The following is a 21,350-nucleotide window of genomic DNA, read 5'->3' on the forward strand; positions in this document are numbered from 1 at the left end:
CGAAACAGCCATGTCCGGCGTTGTCAGAAACGAGGCAGCGATCATGGCCGTGAGAGGCGTGCAGCAGCGTCAGCTCAAAGCTGCCAGACGCTGCCAGGCGAATGAGCGAGCTGCGAGACGAATGAGCGAGCTGCAAGACGGATGAGCGAGCTGCAAGACGGATGAGCGAGCTGCAAGACGGATGAGCGAGCTGCAAGACGGATGAGCGAGCTGCAAGACGGATGAGCGAGCTGCAAGACGGATGAGCGAGCTGCAAGACGGATGAGCGAGCTGCAAGACGGATGAGCGAGCTGCAAGACGGATGAGCGAGCTGCAAGACGGATGAGCGAGCTGCAAGACGGATGAGCGAGCTGTCAGGCAAATGAGCGAGCTGCCAGACAAATGAGCAAACTGCCAGACAAATGAGCAAACTGCCAGACAAATGAGCGAGCAGTGCACGAGAGTGGACGAGAAACGCATCCCTCAGCATACCTACCCTACCCTACCCTACCCTACCCGTAGAGCTCCCAGCCGGAATGGGCCGCCGATGATATGCCTCGGTGTAGACACGGTGGTATTGGCAGTGGAGCCGTGTCCGAGGGCGCGGATTGGCTCGCCACCCCTGGCAGGGCCGCGTACGCGTCTCTGTCAGCGAGCGCCAGCGAATCAGCGGGCGCCGAGGGGACGGCTTTGGCAGCGAACGAGCCAGGGGGCGGCGGCGAAATGGAGACCAGCAGCCAGGGGGGACAGGGCGCTGCTCTTGAGTCTTGACGCTCTCACGGCGTGGAGCAGACGGGCAGCCGTGGCTCGACGACGTCAGGAGTGCGCGGCCAGCGGGCAGCGGGCAGCGAGCAGCGGGCAGCGTTGTTGAGAAGGAGGCCGCGCGGTACTGTACTTGTCGATATGCGGTGTTCTATGTGCTATGTGCTATGTGCTAGGTGGCAGTGCCATGTACCATGTGCCATGTGCTAACAATACATGCGATGTGGTGTGCAGGTGGCGGGGGGCTGCTTGGGACGAGGGGACGAGGGGACGATAGCTGGGGGCCGTGTGATTTGCTGGGGGGTGCCATTATCGTCCTCATCCTCGGCGGCGTGCACCAGCGCCAGAGCAAAGAACCGCGTGTCCACTGTCCAGCAGCTTGGCGACAGACGCTGTCCATGGCCAGCGACTCGGCGGGCCAGTGCGAGCAGTGCGACTGTGCGTGCAGCCCACCGTGCTGTCGACCGGTAGGCGTACTGGCGTAGGTAGGTGGGCCAGCGCTGTCCGGACCTGCAGGTGGCAGGCAGCGCGGCCGTCGCTGGTCTAGTGCGGTCCACGGAAGGCGCGAGCTTCTCTCGAGGCTGCACGCGGAAAACCCCTAAGCCCTCGTCTCTCTCTCTCTCTCTCTCGTCTTCATTCCCAACGCCGCCCGCCGCCTGCCGCCCGCTGCACGCTGCCCTCTCCTACGTCCCATCCCAGGACTGCACGCTCGTTTCGCCCGCACCCGCCTCCGTCTCCGCTGCGTCCCCGACACTGACCCCCGTTGTCCCCAGCGTCCGGCCCTGGGCATTGCCTCCGCCGCACATGCAATAAGCCCACCCGGCGCCCTCTCCCACAGGTGACACCTCGCCCACAGCCCCGTCCACCCACGCCCACAATGGCCTCGCGCTTCAACCCCGGCAAGCTGTTCATCCGGACACGCTTCAACTACGAGAAGCTGTCCGGCGCCGACGCCCACGCCGTCTCGCCCGTGCCGCTCTTCAACACAAAGGCATGGGGCACCCGCGCCCGCCAGCCCTCGTGGGCCAACAAGGTCCAGCGCCCCCGCTTCTCTCTCGCCCGCATCCTGACCCTGCTGGTGACGCTCGTCGTCCTGGCCTCGATGCTGGCCGGCGGCCTCTACCGCCGCCACAAGCTGCACCTGCAACACGGCGGCGACGAGCGCAAACAGTACCACTGGGAGCACTACCCACGGTAAGCACCCCATGCACACGCGCCCATCCATCACCCCATGACTCACTCGCCTTGCAGACTGTCTGGCTTCTGGAACGGCGTCCGCACCCTCGTGCCCTACGGCGACTGGGTCTCGGAGCAGGACTTTGTCAAGTACTCGCAGAGCCCCAACCCAGAGGACAACATCAAGCCCAAGTGGCCGCACATGTCCAAGGACAACAAGGAGCCCCCCATGGACCCCGTCCCCTTCAACCCCTACCCCTTCGACTCGGACGCCTACCTCAAGGACCACGACAAGGTCGAGACCTGCTACCTCGACCAAGACGAAAAGGTCCATCTGCCCGACATCTACGCCTACCCAGGCATCCCCCAGAATGCCACCGCCCCCTTCTTCGGCTCGTACGAGGAGCTCGGCATGAACGACAAGGTCTGCTTTGAGCGCTTCGGCCGTCTGGGCCCTTACGGCTACTCCTACTCTCGCGACGAGGGCGGCCTGGACATGTCGGCCAAGTCCGAGAAGGCTGGCGCCGACAAGATCTGGAGCTGGGAGAAGAAGGTCGACTACCGGAAGGTGAGATGGGCCGACGCCCAGAAGCGCTGCCGCGAGAAGAACATGCACCGCTTCAAGAAGAACAACACCGAGCCCGAGCCTGCCGGCCCCGCCAAGAAGAAGGTGCCTCGCCATGCCTACATTCTCCGCACCTGGACCGGCTACAAGTACAGCGACTACCAGATCCTCAGTCTTCGTGCCATGATCAACGAGCTCGCCCTCAAGTCCGGCGGCGAGTACGACGTGCACTTCCTCATCCACGTCAAGGACGACAGCATCCCCATCTGGTCCTCGGAGGAGATCTACCAAAAGGTCATCGAAGACAACCTGCCCAAGGAGTTCTGGGGCATGGCCACCCTGTGGTCTGGCGCCCAGATGCAGATGTACTACCCGGAGCCCTTCCCCAACAACGTCTACAACCACGCAAAGGCCCCTGTCCACTCCGTCTACCGCAGCGCACACTTTGCTCTGCAGTGGTTCTCCCAGGCCCGCCCCGAGTACGACTTCTACTGGAACTGGGAGATGGATCTCCGTCTCACGGGCCACTACTACGAGTTCAACACCAAGATTGGCGAGTTCGCCAAGCGACAGCCGCGCAAGGGCCTGTGGGAGCGCTCTTCTCGCTACTACATCCCTGACCTGCACGGCTCGTGGAAGAACTTTACCGAGATGGTCGAGGAGGAGCTGTACAACAGCGACGAGAAGCCCGTCTGGGGTCCCCCCAAGTTCGAGAACACCGGCATGCTTCCCAGCCCCCCGGAGACCGAACCCCCGAGGTCCTATCTCCAGGACGACTACGAGTGGGGCGTTGGCGAGGAAGCCGACATCATCACCTTCAACCCCATCTTCGACCCGGCCAAGACCAACTGGGTGTTCCGCGACGATGTGACCGGCTACGATCTGGAGCTCCCTGAACCCCCGCGACGATGCGCCATCATCACGGTCGCGCGCCTCTCGAAGCGACTTTTGGATCTCATGCACCGCGAAACCTACCTGATGAAGCACCACATGTTCCCCGAGATGTGGCCGCCCACAGTCGCCTTCCACCACGGACTGAAGGCTGTCTACGCCAACCACCCCGTGTACTTTGACCACAACTGGCCGCTCGAGGCGCTCGACGGCACATACAACAAGCCCCCCAAGCCAACCGACAGTGTTTTCGGCTGGGGCGAGCACAACCAGCTGGGCAACAGCTTTTACTACAACGCTGGCTTTTCCTCCGAGTGGTGGAGGAGGTGGCTCGGCTCGCGCGAAAACGACAAGGGCGGCCCGGCCGAGGAAGAGGCCAACACGGGTCGGTTGTGCATGCGTCCTGCGCTGTTCCACCCCGTCAAGTACGAAAAGGGCTCCGAATGATCTTTACGCTTCTCCGAACCATCCATTTAATCCGCGCTTTTCTTCCGTCCCCTTCTTTGCGCAGCTTCGCTTGCCTTGGGCTTTTGCGACACCACAGCGCTGTCACATCTCTCGACAGACGCTTTCACATTGGGCGGCGTTCACGGCGTACTCGCAACGATCAGATATCTATTTTCTCGGCACTGTACACTTTTCATCTAGCCGATTGTCGCTTTCTTTATACCTTCCCACCGCGCGCGTACCTCGTATCACACATCAAAAGTTGGAGGTCTAATTAGCCGCATCTGGCATTCCCGTTCCTTTAGAATCGGTGCGTTTTTGGATGGGAGCCATCCATTGCTTTGTTTGGATTGATTGCGAGATGTTGGGCTTGGAGCTGAAAGCTGAGGGCTGGCCGTGGCTGGCGTACGGTTGACATGTGTAGATGACGAGAAGCCGGCACTCGCTGCGGTTTCGTTCTCAACTGAATCGCAACGCGCTGGTCGAGATTGGATGGTTGTAGACTATGAATCAATTGACATGATCACTATGGCCTGGTTGTTCCACATGATTTCGTTTGAACAACACCTTGCGTCACGCGCAGCATGGTCCTTGATACCTGAACCGGTCACAGATCATCCTCTTCTGTGAGCAAAACGCTCACAGTCGCCGTGGGCCACACTGCTCTTCTCCACAACCCTCGACAGATGGCACCCACGTGACCATTCCTCCTCCTGGCGGCCTCCCAATACGCTCTTCCCGGACTGAACCCACAGCCAGCCTCGTTGACGACCATCTCGCCAGCAGGTCCGGTACCGGGCACCCGCACCACTCCAGACACATGGTTCTCACGAGCTAGCTCCTCGTCGTCACGTTACAGGACATGGACATGGTTATCGACATCAACGCTCCGCCCACCTTCCTGGGTCAATACAACGGTCGTCCACGACACATGTCCACATCCACACCCACTCTACACGTCTGCACCCATGGAGTTACACTGACTGCCTTGGTATCTATACATGGCTCCTCTCTGGGAATCTCTCCCTTTCCACACTCAACCACGGAGTAACACAGCGCACTCTCCAGCTGCGGCCATGCCGCCGTCCACCTCGCTCCGGCCTGCCACGCATACTCGCGCCCCGCTGTCACGGCCTCGACCACGCCGCAGCGAAACCAACACGGCGCGTACTTCGCGGCGGCCATACTAGCGAGGCCACGAATCCTACAACACATCCATGCCCCCTGTAGCATCGGAATCGTGTCTTGTCGCTGGGTCACTACTGCAGGTACGTGGATCCTGGCAGATACCCTGTTTTCTATTCGTGTTGCCATCATCTGGGTTGCTGTGAGGCCGCAAATCGTACCAAGCATTCGCTTTCACGTTAGCATCGACAGTGTCTTTCGTCGCTAGGTTACTGTGAGGCCACGAGTCCTACCAGACACCCCATTTGTGATCCGAATCAAGATCCCCTCTCATCGCTGGGTTACTGTAAACACTATCCAGGACGTGCAAGTCGCGAGCTTAATGCGATTAAGCTTACATTTAGCGAGCGTGACAGGGGTGGAAATGCCCCTCCAGTGCGTCATCGTCCTTTGATTAACAATAGCTACTGCGTACCTCGCCAGCATTTTCGCAGCACTCCACGCGTGTCCAACGATTAAAGAAACACCACCAGTGCTCACCATGCAGTTGCTCAAGTCGCAGATCGACCAGAAGACGGGGTCTGGCTTCGTGACGCTGTTGCCAGAAGAGCCAGAGGACATGGTACCACTGCTTTACACACTTGTCAAACTCAAATGCTGACTGTGTGCAGTGGCACGCATACAACCTCATCCAGGAACATGACCGCATCCGCGCAAAGGCAGTACGCCGCGTGTCGAAGACGTCAGACGCAGGCTCCGTGTCCTCGCAGCGCATAGCCCTCGACCTCACCATCGCCGTCACGTCCACCGACTTCGACATCGGCTCTGGGCAGCTGCACGTCTCCGGGAAAGTTGCATCGGAGAACGAGCATGTCAAGATGGGGCAGCACCACACGCTCGATCTCGAGCTCAACCGCAAATTCACGCTGGAAAAGGCCGATGGGTGGGACAGCGTGGCTCTGGAGATGCTGAAGGAGGCGTCCGAGACTGAGCGCCGCGCAGAACTCTGGGCTGTCGTCCTCGGCGAGGGCACCGCCAATATTTGCATCATCACCGAGCACCAGACCATCCTGCGCCAACGCATCGAGGTCGGAGTGCCGCGAAAGCGCAAAGGCGGCGTCGACGGCCACACAAAGGGCATGGACAAGTTCTTTGCCACGACTCTCTCCACACTGCTGCGACAAATCGACCTCCCCGCTGCCACAGCTACACAGGGCAAGACATTACCCTTGCTGCTCGCGAGCCCAGGCTTCGTCGCCAACGCGTTCCTCGCCTACATCAGGACCGAAGCAACACGCACAACCAACAAACCACTCATGGCGCTCATGCCCTCGATCGTCGTCGCACACAGCTCCTCCGCACACATCCACAGCCTCAACGAGATCCTCTCGTCCCCCGCCATAACGACAAAGCTCTCCGACACAAAGTACGCCCGCGAAACCGCTCTCATGGACAAGTTCCTCACACTCATGCGCCTCGACGACGGCCGCGCATGGTACGGCCCCCGCGAGGTCGAACGCGCCGTAGACAAGGGTGCAGTGGGGCGAGGCGGCGGCGTCCTGATGATCAGCAACAGCCTATTCCGGGCGCAGAACGTGAAGCAGCGGCGGCGGTGGGTGACGCTGGTAGACCGCGTGCGGGACGTCGAGGGCGGCGAGGTGCGGGTGCTGAGCTCCCTGCACGAGAGCGGGAAGCGACTCGAGGGCCTGGGTGGCGTGGCGGCGATTCTGACCTACCCGCTCGAAGACCTGGACGAGGAGGGCGACGACGTCGAGCACGGCGGCGAGGGAGAGGGCGAGATGGTCATTTAGACAGGCGGCTAGAAGATACCCAACACACACACACACACACACACACACGTTACCATTGCCGCACCTGCTGATATCTCGCATCTCAGTGACGCGTAGAACCGCGAGGGAGATAGGCTTCGGCGTGAATAGCGCCGGGCGTAAAACCCCCCCAAAAAAAAACCCCTGGCGACAGTCGGTGATCATGGTGGGCAAGAACAAACCCTACCGGGCGGTGGGTTCTGGCTGGTGTGCGAGTGCTGGTAGGAGGAAGGGATCCTGGTGAGGGATCCTGGTGGGGGATCCTGTCTAGAGATCCTGTCGAGCAAGATATCTTGGCGGGTGAAATGAATCCTGGCGAGGTATTCCTGACGGGCGCGAGATCCTAGTGAGTGTCATCAATCCTAGTGAGTAAAAAGTCCTAGTAGGTAGAAAGTCCTAGTAGGTAGGAAACCCTCTGTAAGTAGGGATACCCTAGCTGGTGAGGAATCATGGTAAGTAAAACGAATCCTAGTAAGCGAAGCGATTATGTTAAGCAAGAAATTCTATCGAGCAAAAAGTCCTATTCTGCATAAAATGCTGTCAAGCAAAAAATCCTGGCGACTCATCCTGGCGGGCAGGAGCACGATGTCGAACCCGCCAGGCCATGCCGTCAGGACCCAGGGCACATCTCAGTCGCCTTGCTCCTCCTACCGCTGCAGGCCTCACTCTCCACGCCGACCACTGCAGCCACAAGCCTCTCCAAGCCACTGCCATCACTTCATCGTCACCCACTGAGCAGCGTGACTACATCCTCACCTTCACCTTCACCGACGCCCAATGCTCAACTCAGGCTTCCTCGCTCACGATGGCCAGCTCACCCTCCTGCTGCAATGACCTCAACCCACGTACTCAGCAGCACTAGCTTGTAGGAGCAAGGACTCTTCACTACAGCACGTATACACAAGACCCACACCACTGCACTGAACACGTCGATGCCATTCTCCAGACCGCAAATCCAGCCACGCGGGAACAGCGAATGCAGACAGACAACGAGACGCACAACCAGACGGACAAGCAAAGAGAGCGGCCGTTGAATCCTGTAGGAGCAATGAAAACGTCACTGCCAGTCGTCCGACCGCAAACCTAGCCACAGCAGGGACAGCAAGGGCAGACACAACGAGACGGACAAGCAACGAGTGGGATAGAGCTGTGACAAGTGATCTGCACAAGCCTATAACTATAAGCAAGGAATTACTAAAGCACAAGCAGCGTCTAAACCACCGATATCCAGGTACCCAACTTCACGCAAGCAGAGCCTCACACTTTGAGCTTGTACACTCTCTATCCTGCAACACGCACAGTCCTAGTCACAATTACTTTTAACCTCCTCCCTCCTCTCCCCTGCCTTTACTCCTCTTAAAGCCAGCCTACCCTAGCTTTAGCTTAAACCTTAGCTTAAACCTAATAGTAAAACTCCTTACCTAGCAGCACACCCTTACCGCAACTTCACCGCAGCTATATGCTCATACCTTAGGACAGTCTTAATTACTTACAAGTCTAAGGTAATAGCGTTTCAAACAACAGAATTTCTAGTTGCGCAGCTAACTAATATCTAGGTACCTAACTTTATATAAGTAGAGCCTTATACTTTAAGCTTGTACACTCTCTATCCTGCAACACGCACTATCCTAGTTATAATTACTTTTAACCTCCTCCCTCCTCTCCCCTGCCTTTACTCCTCTTAAAGCCTGCCTGCTCTAGCTTTAGCTTAAACCTTAGCTTAAACCTTAGCTTAAACCTAATATTAAAACTCCTAGCCTAGCAGCACACCTTTACTGCAACTTCACCACAGCTACATGCTCACACCTAGGACAGTCTCTTAATCACTCACAAGTCCAAGGCGATAGCGTTTCGAACAACGGAATTCCTGGTCGCGTGGCTGCGTGGGGGAAGTCGGGATGTTTTGAGACTTGGCGGAATGGATCTCGAAGCGGATGCGGCGATTCTGGGGGGGTGAGAAGAAGGCTGTGGGGTTGTGTACTGGAGATTGTATGCAAGACGATACGCACTGGATGGATTGATGGATTGATGGATTGATTAATTCAATTGAATTCTCATCTAGAAAATGCTACACAAGCCTCCCAAAGGACATTCATTGCCAGACAGATGTGAATGGGGGTGGGAGGTGCATCTCCATCCTCACAGCACCATTCCCAGCAGCGGTGCAGTAAGCTAGCCCTCATCCTTTCCCTCTGCGTGTCTAAACGTAGTCATCTGCTATTTAAAGAGACGGCGCATGTAGACAGGGCAGAATCGTGGCCTAGTGCTGTTGTGTTGGTTATGTGGACGGACGGCATGGACCTGGTGGAATGGAAGTAGCGTATCCACGAACCAAAAGAAGACAAACGACTCGCGGGAAGCAAGACGGGAAAGCAGAGCTCAGAACAAAACATGTCTGCACACCCAGCTGTGCATTGAAACGAGTAGGAAACCTCCAAGAGAACGCCAATGGGTATATATCGCAGCAAACACATGGGGAAAAATCACTCTCCTCACATAATCGCACAACCTAGTCTCTTCCTTCCCTTGCCTTCCTCTTTCTTCTTCGCACCGCTGGACTCCCTGATCCCTGTTCGCCCACTTAACCGCGGCGCCGCGCTCTGCGCCTGTGCTTGCATTTGCCCGTGCATCTGCGTCTGCGCCGTCAGATACGCGTCAGTTCTTGGCGGGGCGCTCATCGGGGGGCCGTAGCTGCCCTGCGGTACTGTGGCGGGAGACACGAGGCGCGGAAGCATGTTGCGCATCGCATGGTCGTGGGCTGGCGGTGATGCGGGATGGCGCGGGACCGGTGTGCTGGTGGGGTTGAGAGGGGGGTTGGGAGGGAGAGGCCGATCCTGCGATGAGGGGACGGGGCGGCGCTGAACAGGCGCGGCGAGGGGTGCGCCGGGTGCGGAGCCGCGACGGTGGAAGTCTGGGTCGAGGGCGGGCGGTGGACGGATGTCATTTGTGCTTTCCACTGCGCGACGGGCCAGCATTGAGGGGCGTCGTATTGGGAGTGCCGTTGAGCTTGGTGGGTGAGGGGACATGTGGGTATGTGGTGGAGAGTGAGCTGCGGATCCACGTCTTCGTATCGAATCGGACGATAATGGACTGGGGTACGTAGTAGGGTGAATGAGCGACGGTCGCCGTATCGACAGATCTGTGGACGAGAAAGACTGGCCTCGATTCTGATAGGGTCCTGTTGACGAAAGCTGTGAGGGGTTCACCGTCGCGGACATGGTAGGAAGCGGAGGCACAGGAGGCACGCCTGATCTCGAAATCGAAGCCCGACTTGATCGACCTGCTGATAGTGGAGGAGTCGGGTGGCTCAGACTAACACTGGCAGCCTCCTCGGCCTTCGCCGTGTACGCCGGCGGAGGCGGAACCCAGTTGTCGGCATCGCTCTCGTGGGGTATCTCTCGTTGACCAGAACCGTCAGCGCGATGATAATCAAGCGGACGGAAGGGCAGCGCTCGCAGGTGTCGGCGATTTGCAGGGGAAACGGCTGCCACAGTCGCAGCTCTCGCCAGGGACATCTGCGACCTTGGCTGTTGGTTGTCGTATGGCATCTCAAAGGCAGCCTGAGCTTCTTCCGCAGTCAACTCTTCTTCGTCTGCCATGGGTGGTGGCCTGGATATGGTGACCTGGTCGGTTGTTGTACGTGAGCGCTGAATCGATGAAGCACCACTTCTCGAGCTTCGCCGTGCACCACCCGCACGATCCTGCGCCCTGCGCTGTGCCAGGGTCCTCGTTCTCATGAGCTCGACTTCCTGATTGAAGTCGATGGAGCCCTCGGGCAGCACTTCGCCGGGGCACAGCGGGTCCAAATCATACTCCGTTCTCGAGACGACCGGCACAGCACCATCAGCAGGCTTGGTCTTGTCGAAGTCAAGCACAATGATGACACCCTTGGAGCCCATTGCCACATCGGGTACATCGCTCTCTGTTGGCACGATGCTCGAGTTTCCTACTGCGATGAGCCGCTGTATGGTGCTGCCAACCTTGACCCACCGCAACACGCAAATTTCCTGATAAGCACCAACACCAAGCTTCGGTATGGGAATACAAAAGCAGGGCTGAATGGGCGCCTGACCTTTGTTTTTCTCACTCGGTTTGTACTCCCATCCAGGCACTTCGTAGACCCAGATGTTGGTGGTACCACGCATTCGCAGAGCGACAGCTGCAAGATCAGCGTTTGGCGAGACAGCTGGCATAGCGTCGTCGACGAACTCGGAGCGCGTCCAACGCTGGTGGTCCGGCAGAAACATCTTCCTCTGCGTGAAGCGCTGACACGCGATGTCGTAGATGCCCCATGAGTCCTCTTCGGCGTTGAAGGCGAACAACTCGTTGAACGTGCCCGTATCCGCATCTGGAAGCAGGGTGGCCTGGCGTGCTATCCTGGCAGTCTCGGGGAAAAGCACCGAACCTGTCCAGACAACTTCTGGGGCCTGCGGGATCGGTGCACCCTCCTCGTCAAGTGGACCGTCGTAGAGGCCTGGTAGAACAAACAAGGCAGAGCTGTCTGATTTACGCGCATATCCTGTGATGAGCAGCGTGCGTCCGTCGTCTGAAAATTCCAGCGCATCGCCTGCAGGGCCAGAAAGCGTGCGTCTCGCAGTCACAGGCGCATCTGGAAAGACAGCAACGACCTCGATGCCGAACTTGTTGCCAGTGATCAGGATGCGCGCGTCGGGCGAAACAACAAGAGAGCTGGCCTCGTGCACCAGCTGTACCGTTCTTCGCATCTTGATTTGCCCGCCCTGCTCGCCATGGACCTCGTACAAATCGACTTGGGACGGCCGTGATAGAACTGCAAGCAAGAAGCCATCCTCGGTGATGTCGATGGCAATGGGCTTGCGCTTGACTTGCAGGGTGCGGGCGAACAGTCGCGGCAGCTGCACCGTCTGGATCAGCCAGATGTTGGACGCAGAGTACACGGCGACGTATTTCCCCTTGCGCGATACGTTGAAGTCGAAACTGTCCGGCAGCGCGGAAGACGACGCCGAGTTGGACACGAGTTGGAGGAGCGTGAGACTGGGATGTGCGTGCGACGTGGTGGCTGTGGAACTCGACAAGGCGGTGGGACCGCGGTCGTCGTCCGTCATGGCCGACGTCATGGCAGTCGAATAGCCCGACTGCGATATCGCCGACGACGACATGGTTGCGTTGTCGATGGAAGACGCTGCGGGCTGTGTATTGGCAGCCTCCACGCTGGAATCCGAGCTCAGAGCGCCTTCATCGTCGGCGAATGTGACCTCCTTTCCCCCGTGACCTGGCTCGTGTCCTGTGTCGTCCTGTGGACTCCTCCTGCCCCCCATCCTCTGCACGCGTACAGTCCAGCACCGTCTCTATCGTCTCAGTCGTGTTTGTGTCGTCGGTCGTTCGTCATACGCATTCGAGGAGGTGCGAGAGAGCAGAGACTCCATGGGACATGTCTGGGCGCTTTGCTTTCAGCTGTCTGGGAGAGGGCGAAGACGCATAGCAAGAGGAACCTCCACCGAACACCGAACACGGAACACGGAATGAGGCTATCGTGGTTTGGTGTGGATACGATGGTACCGCGGGTTCGACACGCCTTGGATCGCTTTCCCACTAGTCTCGCAGCGGCGTGCATCCCCACACTTTGTGTGGCTATATATAGCACATGTAATCACGCATGCCCTGGGCACCTCGTATGAGTAAAGGAGCTGTTATTTTCTGCATGCTTCGGTACCTCGTATGAGTAAAGGAGCTGTTATTTTCTGCATGCTTCGGCACCTCGTATGAGTAAAGGAGCTGTTATTTACTGCATGCTGCGCGGTCGGGCCTGTTATGGCTTCCAGAGAGCTTCTTTGTGTCTTGCTCTCTTGCGCGGAGAGCTGTCTTATTGCCGCCACTGCTCCGAGTCGGAGGCGTTGGGCCCCTGTTGTGTTCGAAACAGAGCTGCGCGAGGTTGAAAGAGGGGGAGACCTCCCACCCGGCAATACAACACGCTTCAGGGTGACAAGCTGCACTGGCGCTGCGACTATCCTCCTCCCAATTTCCACGGTGGCTTGCAGTAATGCAAGGCTGCGCTAGTGGTCGGACCCGATGCGTAGCTTGTCAAGCTGCCGAGGCACGTGTCGGGGCCTCCGACGAACGTGCACGACCTGCTAGTCTGAGCCGGTGGGAGAATGCTCTCAAGAACTGCCGTTGGTTCAGAATCGAGGTTGGGCATGCTCGAAATGTGCCTGCTGAGCTTCATCCTCTTGCCTCGACATGTTTGGTGTTTGCAGCTTGCTTTCCTTGCAAAAACAACTTGTGCTGCTGCACCAACTCTTCGGGACAGCGAAACTCGACGTGAAATGGCACATGGGACATTGTCTCCTTCGCTGGTAGCATGCCACCCTTCCATCTCGCTAGTCGACATTCCGCATACTGCGTGAAATACGGTATTGGGTTGACAGAGACAAAATCTGTACACACGTCGGCGCTGTTGTTAACAGCCTCTTGGATCTTGCGGGCATGATCTCGCTGGTGATCTGCCAGCCTGCGAGGAGTCCTTGCCCACACGTCGACGGCGCGATCGCGGATGTAATGCCTTGCGCTCGGAGAGTTGTGTGGCAGGGTCCACCACTGTTTCCAGAAGAGGTCGGGACCTTCGGCCAGAACGAACCATGATAGCCAAGAATTGCCCTTGCGAAACAGCCTTTGTCCATCGATGCCGCTGCCCCAGTCGAACACCCAGGGCTTGTGATCCTCGCCAATGTTTGATATCGACGTTCTGAACGACGACGACAGGAGCATGAACATGAGTTTGTAGTCCTTCGCGTCTTGAAGTGGTATCGATTCGATATACGCCAGTCGCCGCTTGAGGATCGCGTCTTCTTTCTGTCGACTTTGTTCGAGTTTGCGCGAAGGACACATCAGTCGGAGGCTGAATTCGCTGGCAGGCCACCATGTGTCTGGCGCACTTGAACTGTGAACCGTCTTAGCTATATCTGCTAGTCTGCGCAAGACGCGCCAGCCGTTTGCGATCCGAGCTCGAAGTTCATCGCCGTAGGTGTCCTCGGCGGGGATTCCATAACGTTGTTGTGTGAAGTCGTGTGCGATGCGGTGACGGTCCACTAGGATTGCAGCGAGTTGCCGTGGTATCAGGTCTTCAAGCCATTGAACTGTATACCGCAGAGGTCTGTGAGCCAGCAGATTGTGATTTTGAGGGAATGTAGTGCGTGCAACGGACGGCGCGATTGTGTTGGTGTATTCTGAGATGAGGCTTCTCGCCCTCCTGCTTGTCTGTCGCAGAGTAAGGAGATCGTCGACATGGCATGCTGAGAGAATGAGGATGAGGATGTCATCAGGTAGTTCAGCGAAGCGCATGCGCTCTCCAACGCGGGGCGCTGATGCTCTTCGACAGCGGGTAAGCGAGAACATTGTTAGCAACGAGGGCAATTACTGCAGGAACCAAGCAGATGCAGTGGAAAAATGACCGGACGAGCCATGGCCTAGAAAGCTGGGTCGCGGAAACCAAGGTAATTAAGATGGGAGATTGCTCGAGACATGGATGCTGCTCCTTGGAGCGGCCGGAGCGGATAGCGATCGCAGCTCCTCGTCGCTTTCATTATCTACTAGGATATCATCAGACAACTTGAGCACTAGCTGCAAATCAGTACAAGGTCTGAGACGGGAGACGTCAAGTCCATCAAAGCTCATGCAGGTGCAGTTCGGCAGTAGAGCGTCCGTGGACGTTCTCCGAGCTTGAGCGACATTCGAGAAGCGTGCAGTCGGTCTGACCACGCAAGGAGGTCGATCTATGCGAAGGCATGGAACAAGCACTGGTGGCTATTTGGAACGGTGCGATGCTGTCGTGATGTCGGAGAATTGGTGCGGCTCGTCGACTAAGGCGGGCCGGCGTGGGACCGTTGGACACGCGCTACTCGACGCTTCCTCGGACAACACACTACTCGACGCTTCTTCCTCGGACAACACACTTCTCGAATACCAACAGGCCCGCTTACAAGCCCATGAGCCCTACAGTCTGCGTCAACGAACATGGTGCATGTTTTTCGCCACGAGCGACTGTGAAGGACGTCAGCATAGCCGCGATGAAGCCGTCGACAACCCATGATTAGACCGGTCTCACGCCGATCACTACTCATCTGCTTTCCATCTCCGCCTAACGTTACCCGAAGTCGTTCAGCGCATGCATGTGTGCAGCCTCGCGATCCTTCATCGAATCCTGTGTTCAGATCCAGGTCGCATGGTGCGCCGCTGTCCTGAAAGTCAATCTTCCGACCATCTGGACTTTTCCAACTCCGAGCCTCCACTTACCACGTTTGCCTACTTTGTTCGGTTCGATGAAGTGAAATCTCAGAGTTCGGATCGTCCGCCCATCAGCTGCCACGCCAGAGGGCTTAGATGTGCCCTGCAAACGCCACAAAAACATATTATTGGCATGTCGCTGCAAGGAGGTGACGCTAAACACTTTTCAGATATCCCTATGCACACAACTCATGCACACACGTCAGGCTGAAAACTTGACGTTTAGTCGAGCATCCCGCCGCAGTCATCCCTAGTCTACCTGTAGTTAGAAGCTGCATCCATATCGTTGACTGGTTCAGTACCACATGTTGCTGTTGGTCAGTGTCGTACCCGTCGGCCATGTCTGGATAACGCCTCCGCCTTCCTCTGGGCAACGCGAGATCCAGATGCGCGCCCAGGACGCAGCTGGACTGTGGCTTCGAGTGCGGGTCTGTTGTCCAGGACGGGTTCTCTTTATCTAGAGGGCAGGCTGCTCCCCCGCGCCAGATTTCCAGCTCTTCTACACCCACAGTCATCGACGTGAGCCAGGTCGCAACAATGTTCGGACGGCTGCGAGTAATTCTTCTCTCAGCCTCAGCCTTGTGCCAGCTCTCGGGCGCTGCACCCGCAGACCCGACCATCACCACTGCTGCTGTGTTACCAAGGCAGAACAGTGACAATTTCATCGGATATCTGGAGCTGAACAGCACTTGTGCGTTATCTGGGTACCGCCTCAAACTTCACTAACAATACTCTTAGGGAACAGCTTTGACTGTGAGCTGCACGACGCCGATAGTTCGAGTCTCGCTAATCCCCCCCAGGTGATCCTGGCCTGACGTGGTTTCAGAGTGGACAATATGCTCAGTGTTGCCCGGCCACCCGTCCATCGTGCTATGCAGCGACTGCATGCTTTGGAGGATCTCAGATCTACACATACCCCGATCGCTCTAGCGTGAGGACGATCGCATGTACCGCAAACTATGGAAATGCCAAGGTCTCAATCTGCAACACAATCTATATTTACGAGAACACACAAGATTCGAATCCCAAGACAAACATTAACTGCGGAGACTCCAGTGTGAACTGGTCATATTATCGAGATATCCCTGCGTCGGCGACTGGGATTGTCAATACATCTCCACGTACGTTAAGATCATCGCGCAGGTACCACGGTTGGTCCTAATATGGCTACAGTGACCTCCATACTACAACTCCCTTCCACGGCCAATATCGGGCCCACCTCGCCTGCTGAAGTAACATCAGGGTCAAAGGCGTGGATTGCAGGCGCGGTCGCCGGTCCAGTACTAGGTCTCGCACTCGTTGGTCTTGGTGTCTGTTTTTTCCTCCGTCGGAAGAAGAAGGCTGCTATAGCGCCTCAGTATGGCACCGCATCGATGGCACCAATTGATCCTTCCCAACCACCAGCAGGTGTTGGCGGCTACACTGATGCCAAACCGCAGTTCGCTTCATCGCATCCAGGATACTATAGTCAACCTGGGCAGCCAGATCACTACGCCCAGCAAGGGTCTCCCCAGCAAGGAGGCTACTCAACTAGTCCGCAGTTCGGCTTCCAGTCTGCCACCTCGCCACCTCTAGGAGGTCACACACACGATGCCAGGTACGAAATCGCCAAAGGAGCTGCAGAGCTCGGTGGGGACATAAGTGGAAGTGCGGCTGTTGCAGAACTGAGTAGTGGAGACGTCAAAACACGTGACGAGGGTTCATCTGGCGGCATTGGTCTGTCAACGGAAGGTCACAGCAAGCACCAGTAGGCGATCTATACGGGAGAATTAACAATATGGCCCTGGTCGTCAGTATGGGAAATCAATAGCTGTGGCAGCCTTTCTTTCGTTGTTGATACTTGATAGTCAAGCGTACGTAATGCTGTACGGTTGCCAAATATTCGCTCGTGAATGCGTTTGACCTATAACATAGCTTCTTGTATCAACAACTGATCGATCGTTATCCGCTGTCAACCTTGATAGCCTCCCTGGAGGAAATCTGCGATCTTTCCTTCCATCCATCTGACGTCTTTCTCGTTCGCTCCACCACCAGCAATGTGACCCCAGATACTAGGTACAACCTCAACTCTCCCACCTTTTAGGTTCTGCACCTCTCTCTCACTAGCTGATGGTCTGAAGTACTGGTCGGTCTCGCACGGCATCAGCAACACTCGTGCGTCGATGTGCTTCAGGCCCTTTGACAGGTCTCCGTCCGCACCTTGCACACACCGCGTGATGTCGCCACGCTGCCACATACCCAACATGGCCAGTAGATCCTCTCCAGTCCAGCCCTCGTATCCCTTGAACGTGGCGTTCTCGTCCCACGCACTTAGGTCATCAAACCCCATCTCTTTGTACAGCTCCTGATCGAACCAGTCCGCGCTCGTCAGCCAGGCAGAATACCCCTTTCCAAACGCCCTGATTCCCGACTCGGCATCTTTGGCGTTCTGAAGCCCCGCCTTGGGGCCCTCGAGGAACTGGAAGTTATGTTTGCTCGTCCGTGCAGACGAACAGACAATGACTGCATTCTTGACAAAGCTCCTGTGCGTGGCAATCCAGTGGTACGTGATCTGCCCGCCCATGGAGAATCCGAGCATGACATCAACTTCATCAATCTGCAGTTCCTCGGTAAGGAGCTTGTGCTGCGCCTTCACGCAGTCCATGTAGTCGATGGTAGCCGGGAAGTCTGGAGTGTTGGAAAGGCTAGAGGACTCGCCATTGCCGAAGAGCGCTATGACGATTACTTTGTAGTCTCTGAGCGCCCAGTCGGCATGCGTTAGGGTCGTGGAGATGCGGCCACGGAAACAGGTGTGTACGACTGCGACTTTTGTTTGGCGCGGGTTGAGGATCTGGTAGGCGAGACGGACTGAGGGGAGTGTATCACCATTGTGGAAAGTAAAGTTGGGGATGTCGTAGTACTGTACTGGTGGGTAGTCTTGGGATGACATTCTGCAATGCTTTGGAGTCGATTGTTCTTAGTGCCCATGGGGTGTGTTGATGATGGAGCTGCTAAGGATGGATGACGTAACAAGTGACAACTCCGACCTCGGTGGCAACCACTCAACCACACATCTGCACAGATTCAACCACCATCATTGAGAAGTGCCTCCAGTCTCGAAGCCTTAATGTTGTCCTGGACTTTCTTCCGCAACGGCCTCCTACAGCGCCGCCGAGATCTCATTGTTCGTCGCTCGCCTGCGGATACACACACTCTCTCACTTATATACTCGAACGGCATTTTCAATCCAACACGCATCCTACGAATCAAACATTCGTTCAACACAACATGCATTGCTTGTGCTACGGACGACTCGCTCTGGGCGTGGCACTACCAGCGATGGCCGTCTACATGACACCCAAGGACCAGGAATCGAAAAAGACCCCACCCGAGGCACCAAGAAAGATGCAAAAGGCTGATTGAAGCATCTGGAGTGTCTCGATTAATCGCCTGGGACGTTGTTTCTATGGTCTCGACAGGGCTGGATGCTCTCGAAACGTATCGTTCAGCCGGTCGAGCCTCGACCAGCCCCACACGCCCCACACCAGTGCACAAACTTAGTCAAAACGATGGAGAACCGATTCAGAACACACATTCAGCTCTGTCAACGTTTGCTTCTGTACTCGTTTTCGTGGACAAGATTATATTGCCTGCCGCTAGCCATTACTCCATCGAAGGAGTAACAACTCATCCACGGGCTCGTGGTTTAGTGGTATAATACTCCCTTAGCATCTCGCAAGCACCTAGTGCTTCGAATCCTGACTGGGAGTGGTCCGGGGTTCGATTCCCCGCGAGTCCATTGTTTTTGCTCTATTGACGTTGTCCTGGACGTTTTGGCACGTCTCGATTCCTATGAGATTTTTTTTTGACTATGTCAAACTTGGCAAAGACGCGGCTGGAACGCCAATTGCGGGACGGTAACTAAGAGACTTATAAACCTTATCCACAATCTGTTTGTCTACTTTCTGCACCTCAGGTGTCATGGATATATACCCACAAGAACGCCATTTAGACTGAAGGTTCGCGCATATCTACCCGGTAACTAGCTTACAGGGTTGAAGCTTGCTGTGCTCTCTTCAACAGATCGAACAATGTGCTTTGTAACGCCCTGGAGTTACCAGGCAAATTCGAGGTCCGCGTAGGCCTGATTTCTTTATGTCAGGATTTATCCGAGAGGAAGAGGCTTTGAATGGACTACATGCGACCGAGATTCAAGAGAGCCATTGCTTGGGAGTGCAATTGAGGCATCGCACGAATAACGGCTTCATTTGTTCTTGCTTGGTCGCATCACATTAAAGTGTTCCGTGCTCGTCCGGGTGCATCTCGGCAAAGAGCAATGGACCATAACGATGGGATTGTGGGAAGTCGGCATATTTGCTACCGAAGACGCAACGACAGCTAGCGCTTTGCGGGGTGATCAGCCTCAAATGACCTCAATTGGCACCTCATGTGCCCGAAAACGACGCCAGACACCAAAATCAGGCAAGGCGGAACTAATTAATTCCAACATATAGAGACTTGGAAGACTTGGTAGCGGAAGCCAGCGTTTTGGTAACGCACCAATGAGACCAGATAGATTCGAGTTGCCGAGCGCCTTGCCTAGGGTTCGGTATTAAGGGCTACTCATTGTTTCACACCAGACTCGATGCCATCCTGGTCCTTCTGCCTGAGAAACGCTAGACTCTTGGAACTGCCAGCGGACACCAGTTGCGATATAGTCCCAAGACCGCTAAGATACGCTGTCACACGTAGCTATTAGAGGTTTGTGGTGCTTACCCGTGTAGGGAATGTCCCAAAGGATCAACGTAAAACGTCGCCAATATCATCCTCCAACTGGAAGATTTGAACGGGGAATCATAGGCCTTTGCTGCGAGCGGCTTTTCAAGTTAGCTATGCTCACACTATATAAGTAGTAACACCACTCCACTGAAGGATCATCAACGTTGAACGTAACACGCGAAAATGGTTCAGCTCTCTCTTCTCGCATCTGCGCTGGCGCTCGTTTCTGCTGCTTCCGCCCAGTGCGGCTCAGGCACACCCGCCGCCAAGGTCACCGGCTCTGGCAGCTCCTTCACAGCCACCCGAGGCTCCACCAATGTCTACACCGGCTCTGACTACCGTGCTGCCATCCAAACCGCGGTGGACTCGATCAGTAGCGGTCAGCGTGTCTCTGTCATTGCATCAGGCTCCATTGGCGCCAACACCATCACGATCACCGCCGGCAAGATCTTCGAAGGCTGCGGTACCATCAATGCCGTCAGCCGCTCCGGCCGTGGGGCCATCGAGGTCACCGACGCAAACGATGTCCAGATCCCCTACCTCACCATGACCGGCTCGCCCTATTTTGGTCTCCGCTTCTCTGGCGCCAATGGCCTCACCCTCGGCAAGATCACCATGAACCTCAGCGGTGGTCTAGGCATTCGGTTTGATCGCGACCGAGCCGCTCAGTCGAACGTCCAGATGGACGATATCCGCGTCACTGGCGCCGGCAGCCACGCAGTCGAGACCTGGAACATTGACGGCTTGACCATCAACCAGGTCATTGCTCGCAACGTCGGTGAGTCTGGGCTGCTGCTCCAGAACTCTGTAAACATCAAAGTAGGCCTCGTCGATGGCAACAATGTCGGCGCCGGATCAGGGTACGGTACGCTCCGCTTCGCCAACAGGAACGGCCGGAACGCGAACGGGAACTACAACACCAACGTGCAAATCGACAAGGTTGTGTCGCGCGGAGGTGGCCGCGGTGTCTTCTGTGTGAGCGAGTCCGGTGGTGCCGTCATTACGACAGTCGATCTCGCCAGCAATGGCAACAACGCTGTGCTGATCGAGAACTGCTACAACGTGTCCATCCGTGGCGGAACTGTCAATGGTGGCGGCGAGGTGCGTTTGGCTGCTCGCTCAGAGTTTGCCAACAACCGTGACATTTGGATCACACTCAAGGTTGATGGCACTACTGTCCGCGAGTCCCCCTGCGGCGACAACACCAACTGGACTCTGTCTGGCAATGGTGCAAGGGACGTTTGCTAGATCCGATGAGCCTGACGGTGCACAACCATGTGGTTGCTGTTTGGAGGTATGCTATTGGATGTCATTTCTCTGTATATACTATCTTGCCATCGACTTGTATATGGAATCAAACCAGCTATTTGCAACATCACCGCTCCGTGTTCTGATTTACACTGATCTTGGAAGCTGGACATCGGCTCTTGCTGAGGGCCCTGGCGAGAGGCCCTAGCAGACGAGAGACCCTGGCGGGCAAGAAATCATAGTAAGCTAGAAATCCTGGTGTGTAAGATACCTTGGCAGTGAAAAGATCCGAGCAGAAGAGATCCTGGCAG

At 56.4% G+C, this 21,350-nt stretch overlaps 7 protein-coding genes and 1 non-coding gene across 8 annotated transcripts, besides 9 other annotated features; 5 read left to right on the plus strand and 3 right to left on the minus strand.

The window, feature by feature from the left end:
• Window positions 1–470: 470 nt before the first annotated feature.
• Window positions 471–497: a tandem repeat.
• A 308-nt stretch (window positions 498–805) lies between these two features.
• Window positions 806–843: a tandem repeat.
• Window positions 844–869: 26 nt separating this feature from the next.
• Window positions 870–950: a tandem repeat.
• Window positions 951–1,346: 396 nt separating this feature from the next.
• Window positions 1,347–1,374: a tandem repeat.
• Window positions 1,375–1,384: 10 nt separating this feature from the next.
• Window positions 1,385–1,420: a tandem repeat.
• A 198-nt stretch (window positions 1,421–1,618) lies between these two features.
• Window positions 1,619–3,820, plus strand: EKO05_0002564 (uncharacterized protein; the record flags this gene model as incomplete). Its single annotated transcript, XM_038937887.1, has 2 exons — window positions 1,619–1,935; window positions 1,993–3,820. The coding sequence occupies 2 exons, from the start codon at window positions 1,619–1,621 to the stop codon at window positions 3,818–3,820; spliced, it is 2,145 nt and encodes a 714-aa protein (XP_038801162.1).
• Window positions 3,821–5,486: 1,666 nt separating this feature from the next.
• EKO05_0002565 (Translation factor pelota) lies at window positions 5,487–6,756 on the plus strand (the record flags this gene model as incomplete). The annotated part of the gene is made up of 2 exons (XM_038937866.1): window positions 5,487–5,567; window positions 5,617–6,756. The coding sequence occupies 2 exons, from the start codon at window positions 5,487–5,489 to the stop codon at window positions 6,754–6,756; spliced, it is 1,221 nt and encodes a 406-aa protein (XP_038801163.1).
• Window positions 6,687–6,744: a tandem repeat.
• Window positions 6,757–6,778: 22 nt separating the features above from the next.
• Window positions 6,779–6,804: a tandem repeat.
• Window positions 6,805–8,785: 1,981 nt separating this feature from the next.
• Window positions 8,786–8,824: a tandem repeat.
• A 442-nt stretch (window positions 8,825–9,266) lies between these two features.
• EKO05_0002566 (uncharacterized protein) lies at window positions 9,267–12,071 on the minus strand (the record flags this gene model as incomplete). The annotated part of the gene is made up of 1 exon (XM_038938050.2): window positions 9,267–12,071. The coding sequence occupies one exon, from the start codon at window positions 12,069–12,071 to the stop codon at window positions 9,267–9,269; it is 2,805 nt and encodes a 934-aa protein (XP_038801164.2).
• Window positions 9,370–9,415: a tandem repeat.
• Window positions 12,072–12,972: 901 nt separating the features above from the next.
• On the minus strand, window positions 12,973–14,145 carry EKO05_0002567 (uncharacterized protein; the record flags this gene model as incomplete). Its single annotated transcript, XM_038945079.1, has 1 exon — window positions 12,973–14,145. One exon carries the CDS (start codon window positions 14,143–14,145, stop codon window positions 12,973–12,975), a length of 1,173 nt encoding a protein of 390 aa, XP_038801165.1.
• A 1,425-nt stretch (window positions 14,146–15,570) lies between these two features.
• On the plus strand, window positions 15,571–16,784 carry EKO05_0002568 (uncharacterized protein; the record flags this gene model as incomplete). The annotated part of the gene is made up of 4 exons (XM_038938082.1): window positions 15,571–15,724; window positions 15,772–15,786; window positions 15,834–16,154; window positions 16,207–16,784. 4 exons carry the CDS (start codon window positions 15,571–15,573, stop codon window positions 16,782–16,784), a joined length of 1,068 nt encoding a protein of 355 aa, XP_038801166.1.
• Window positions 16,785–16,984: 200 nt separating this feature from the next.
• Window positions 16,985–17,962, minus strand: EKO05_0002569 (Homoserine O-acetyltransferase; the record flags this gene model as incomplete). The annotated part of the gene is made up of 1 exon (XM_038945080.1): window positions 16,985–17,962. One exon carries the CDS (start codon window positions 17,960–17,962, stop codon window positions 16,985–16,987), a length of 978 nt encoding a protein of 325 aa, XP_038801167.1.
• Window positions 17,963–18,707: 745 nt separating this feature from the next.
• Window positions 18,708–18,811, plus strand: EKO05_4t3. The gene has a single exon. It is a non-coding gene; the product is annotated as a tRNA-Ala (tRNA).
• Window positions 18,812–19,974: 1,163 nt separating this feature from the next.
• Window positions 19,975–21,039, plus strand: EKO05_0002570 (uncharacterized protein; the record flags this gene model as incomplete). Its single annotated transcript, XM_038945081.1, has 1 exon — window positions 19,975–21,039. The coding sequence occupies one exon, from the start codon at window positions 19,975–19,977 to the stop codon at window positions 21,037–21,039; it is 1,065 nt and encodes a 354-aa protein (XP_038801168.1).
• Window positions 21,040–21,350: the final 311 nt, after the last annotated feature.

The sequence above is a fragment of the Ascochyta rabiei genome, chromosome 4 (assembly GCF_004011695.2).
Source record: "Ascochyta rabiei chromosome 4, complete sequence".
In the NCBI taxonomy this organism is placed as follows: domain Eukaryota; kingdom Fungi; phylum Ascomycota; class Dothideomycetes; order Pleosporales; family Didymellaceae; genus Ascochyta; species Ascochyta rabiei.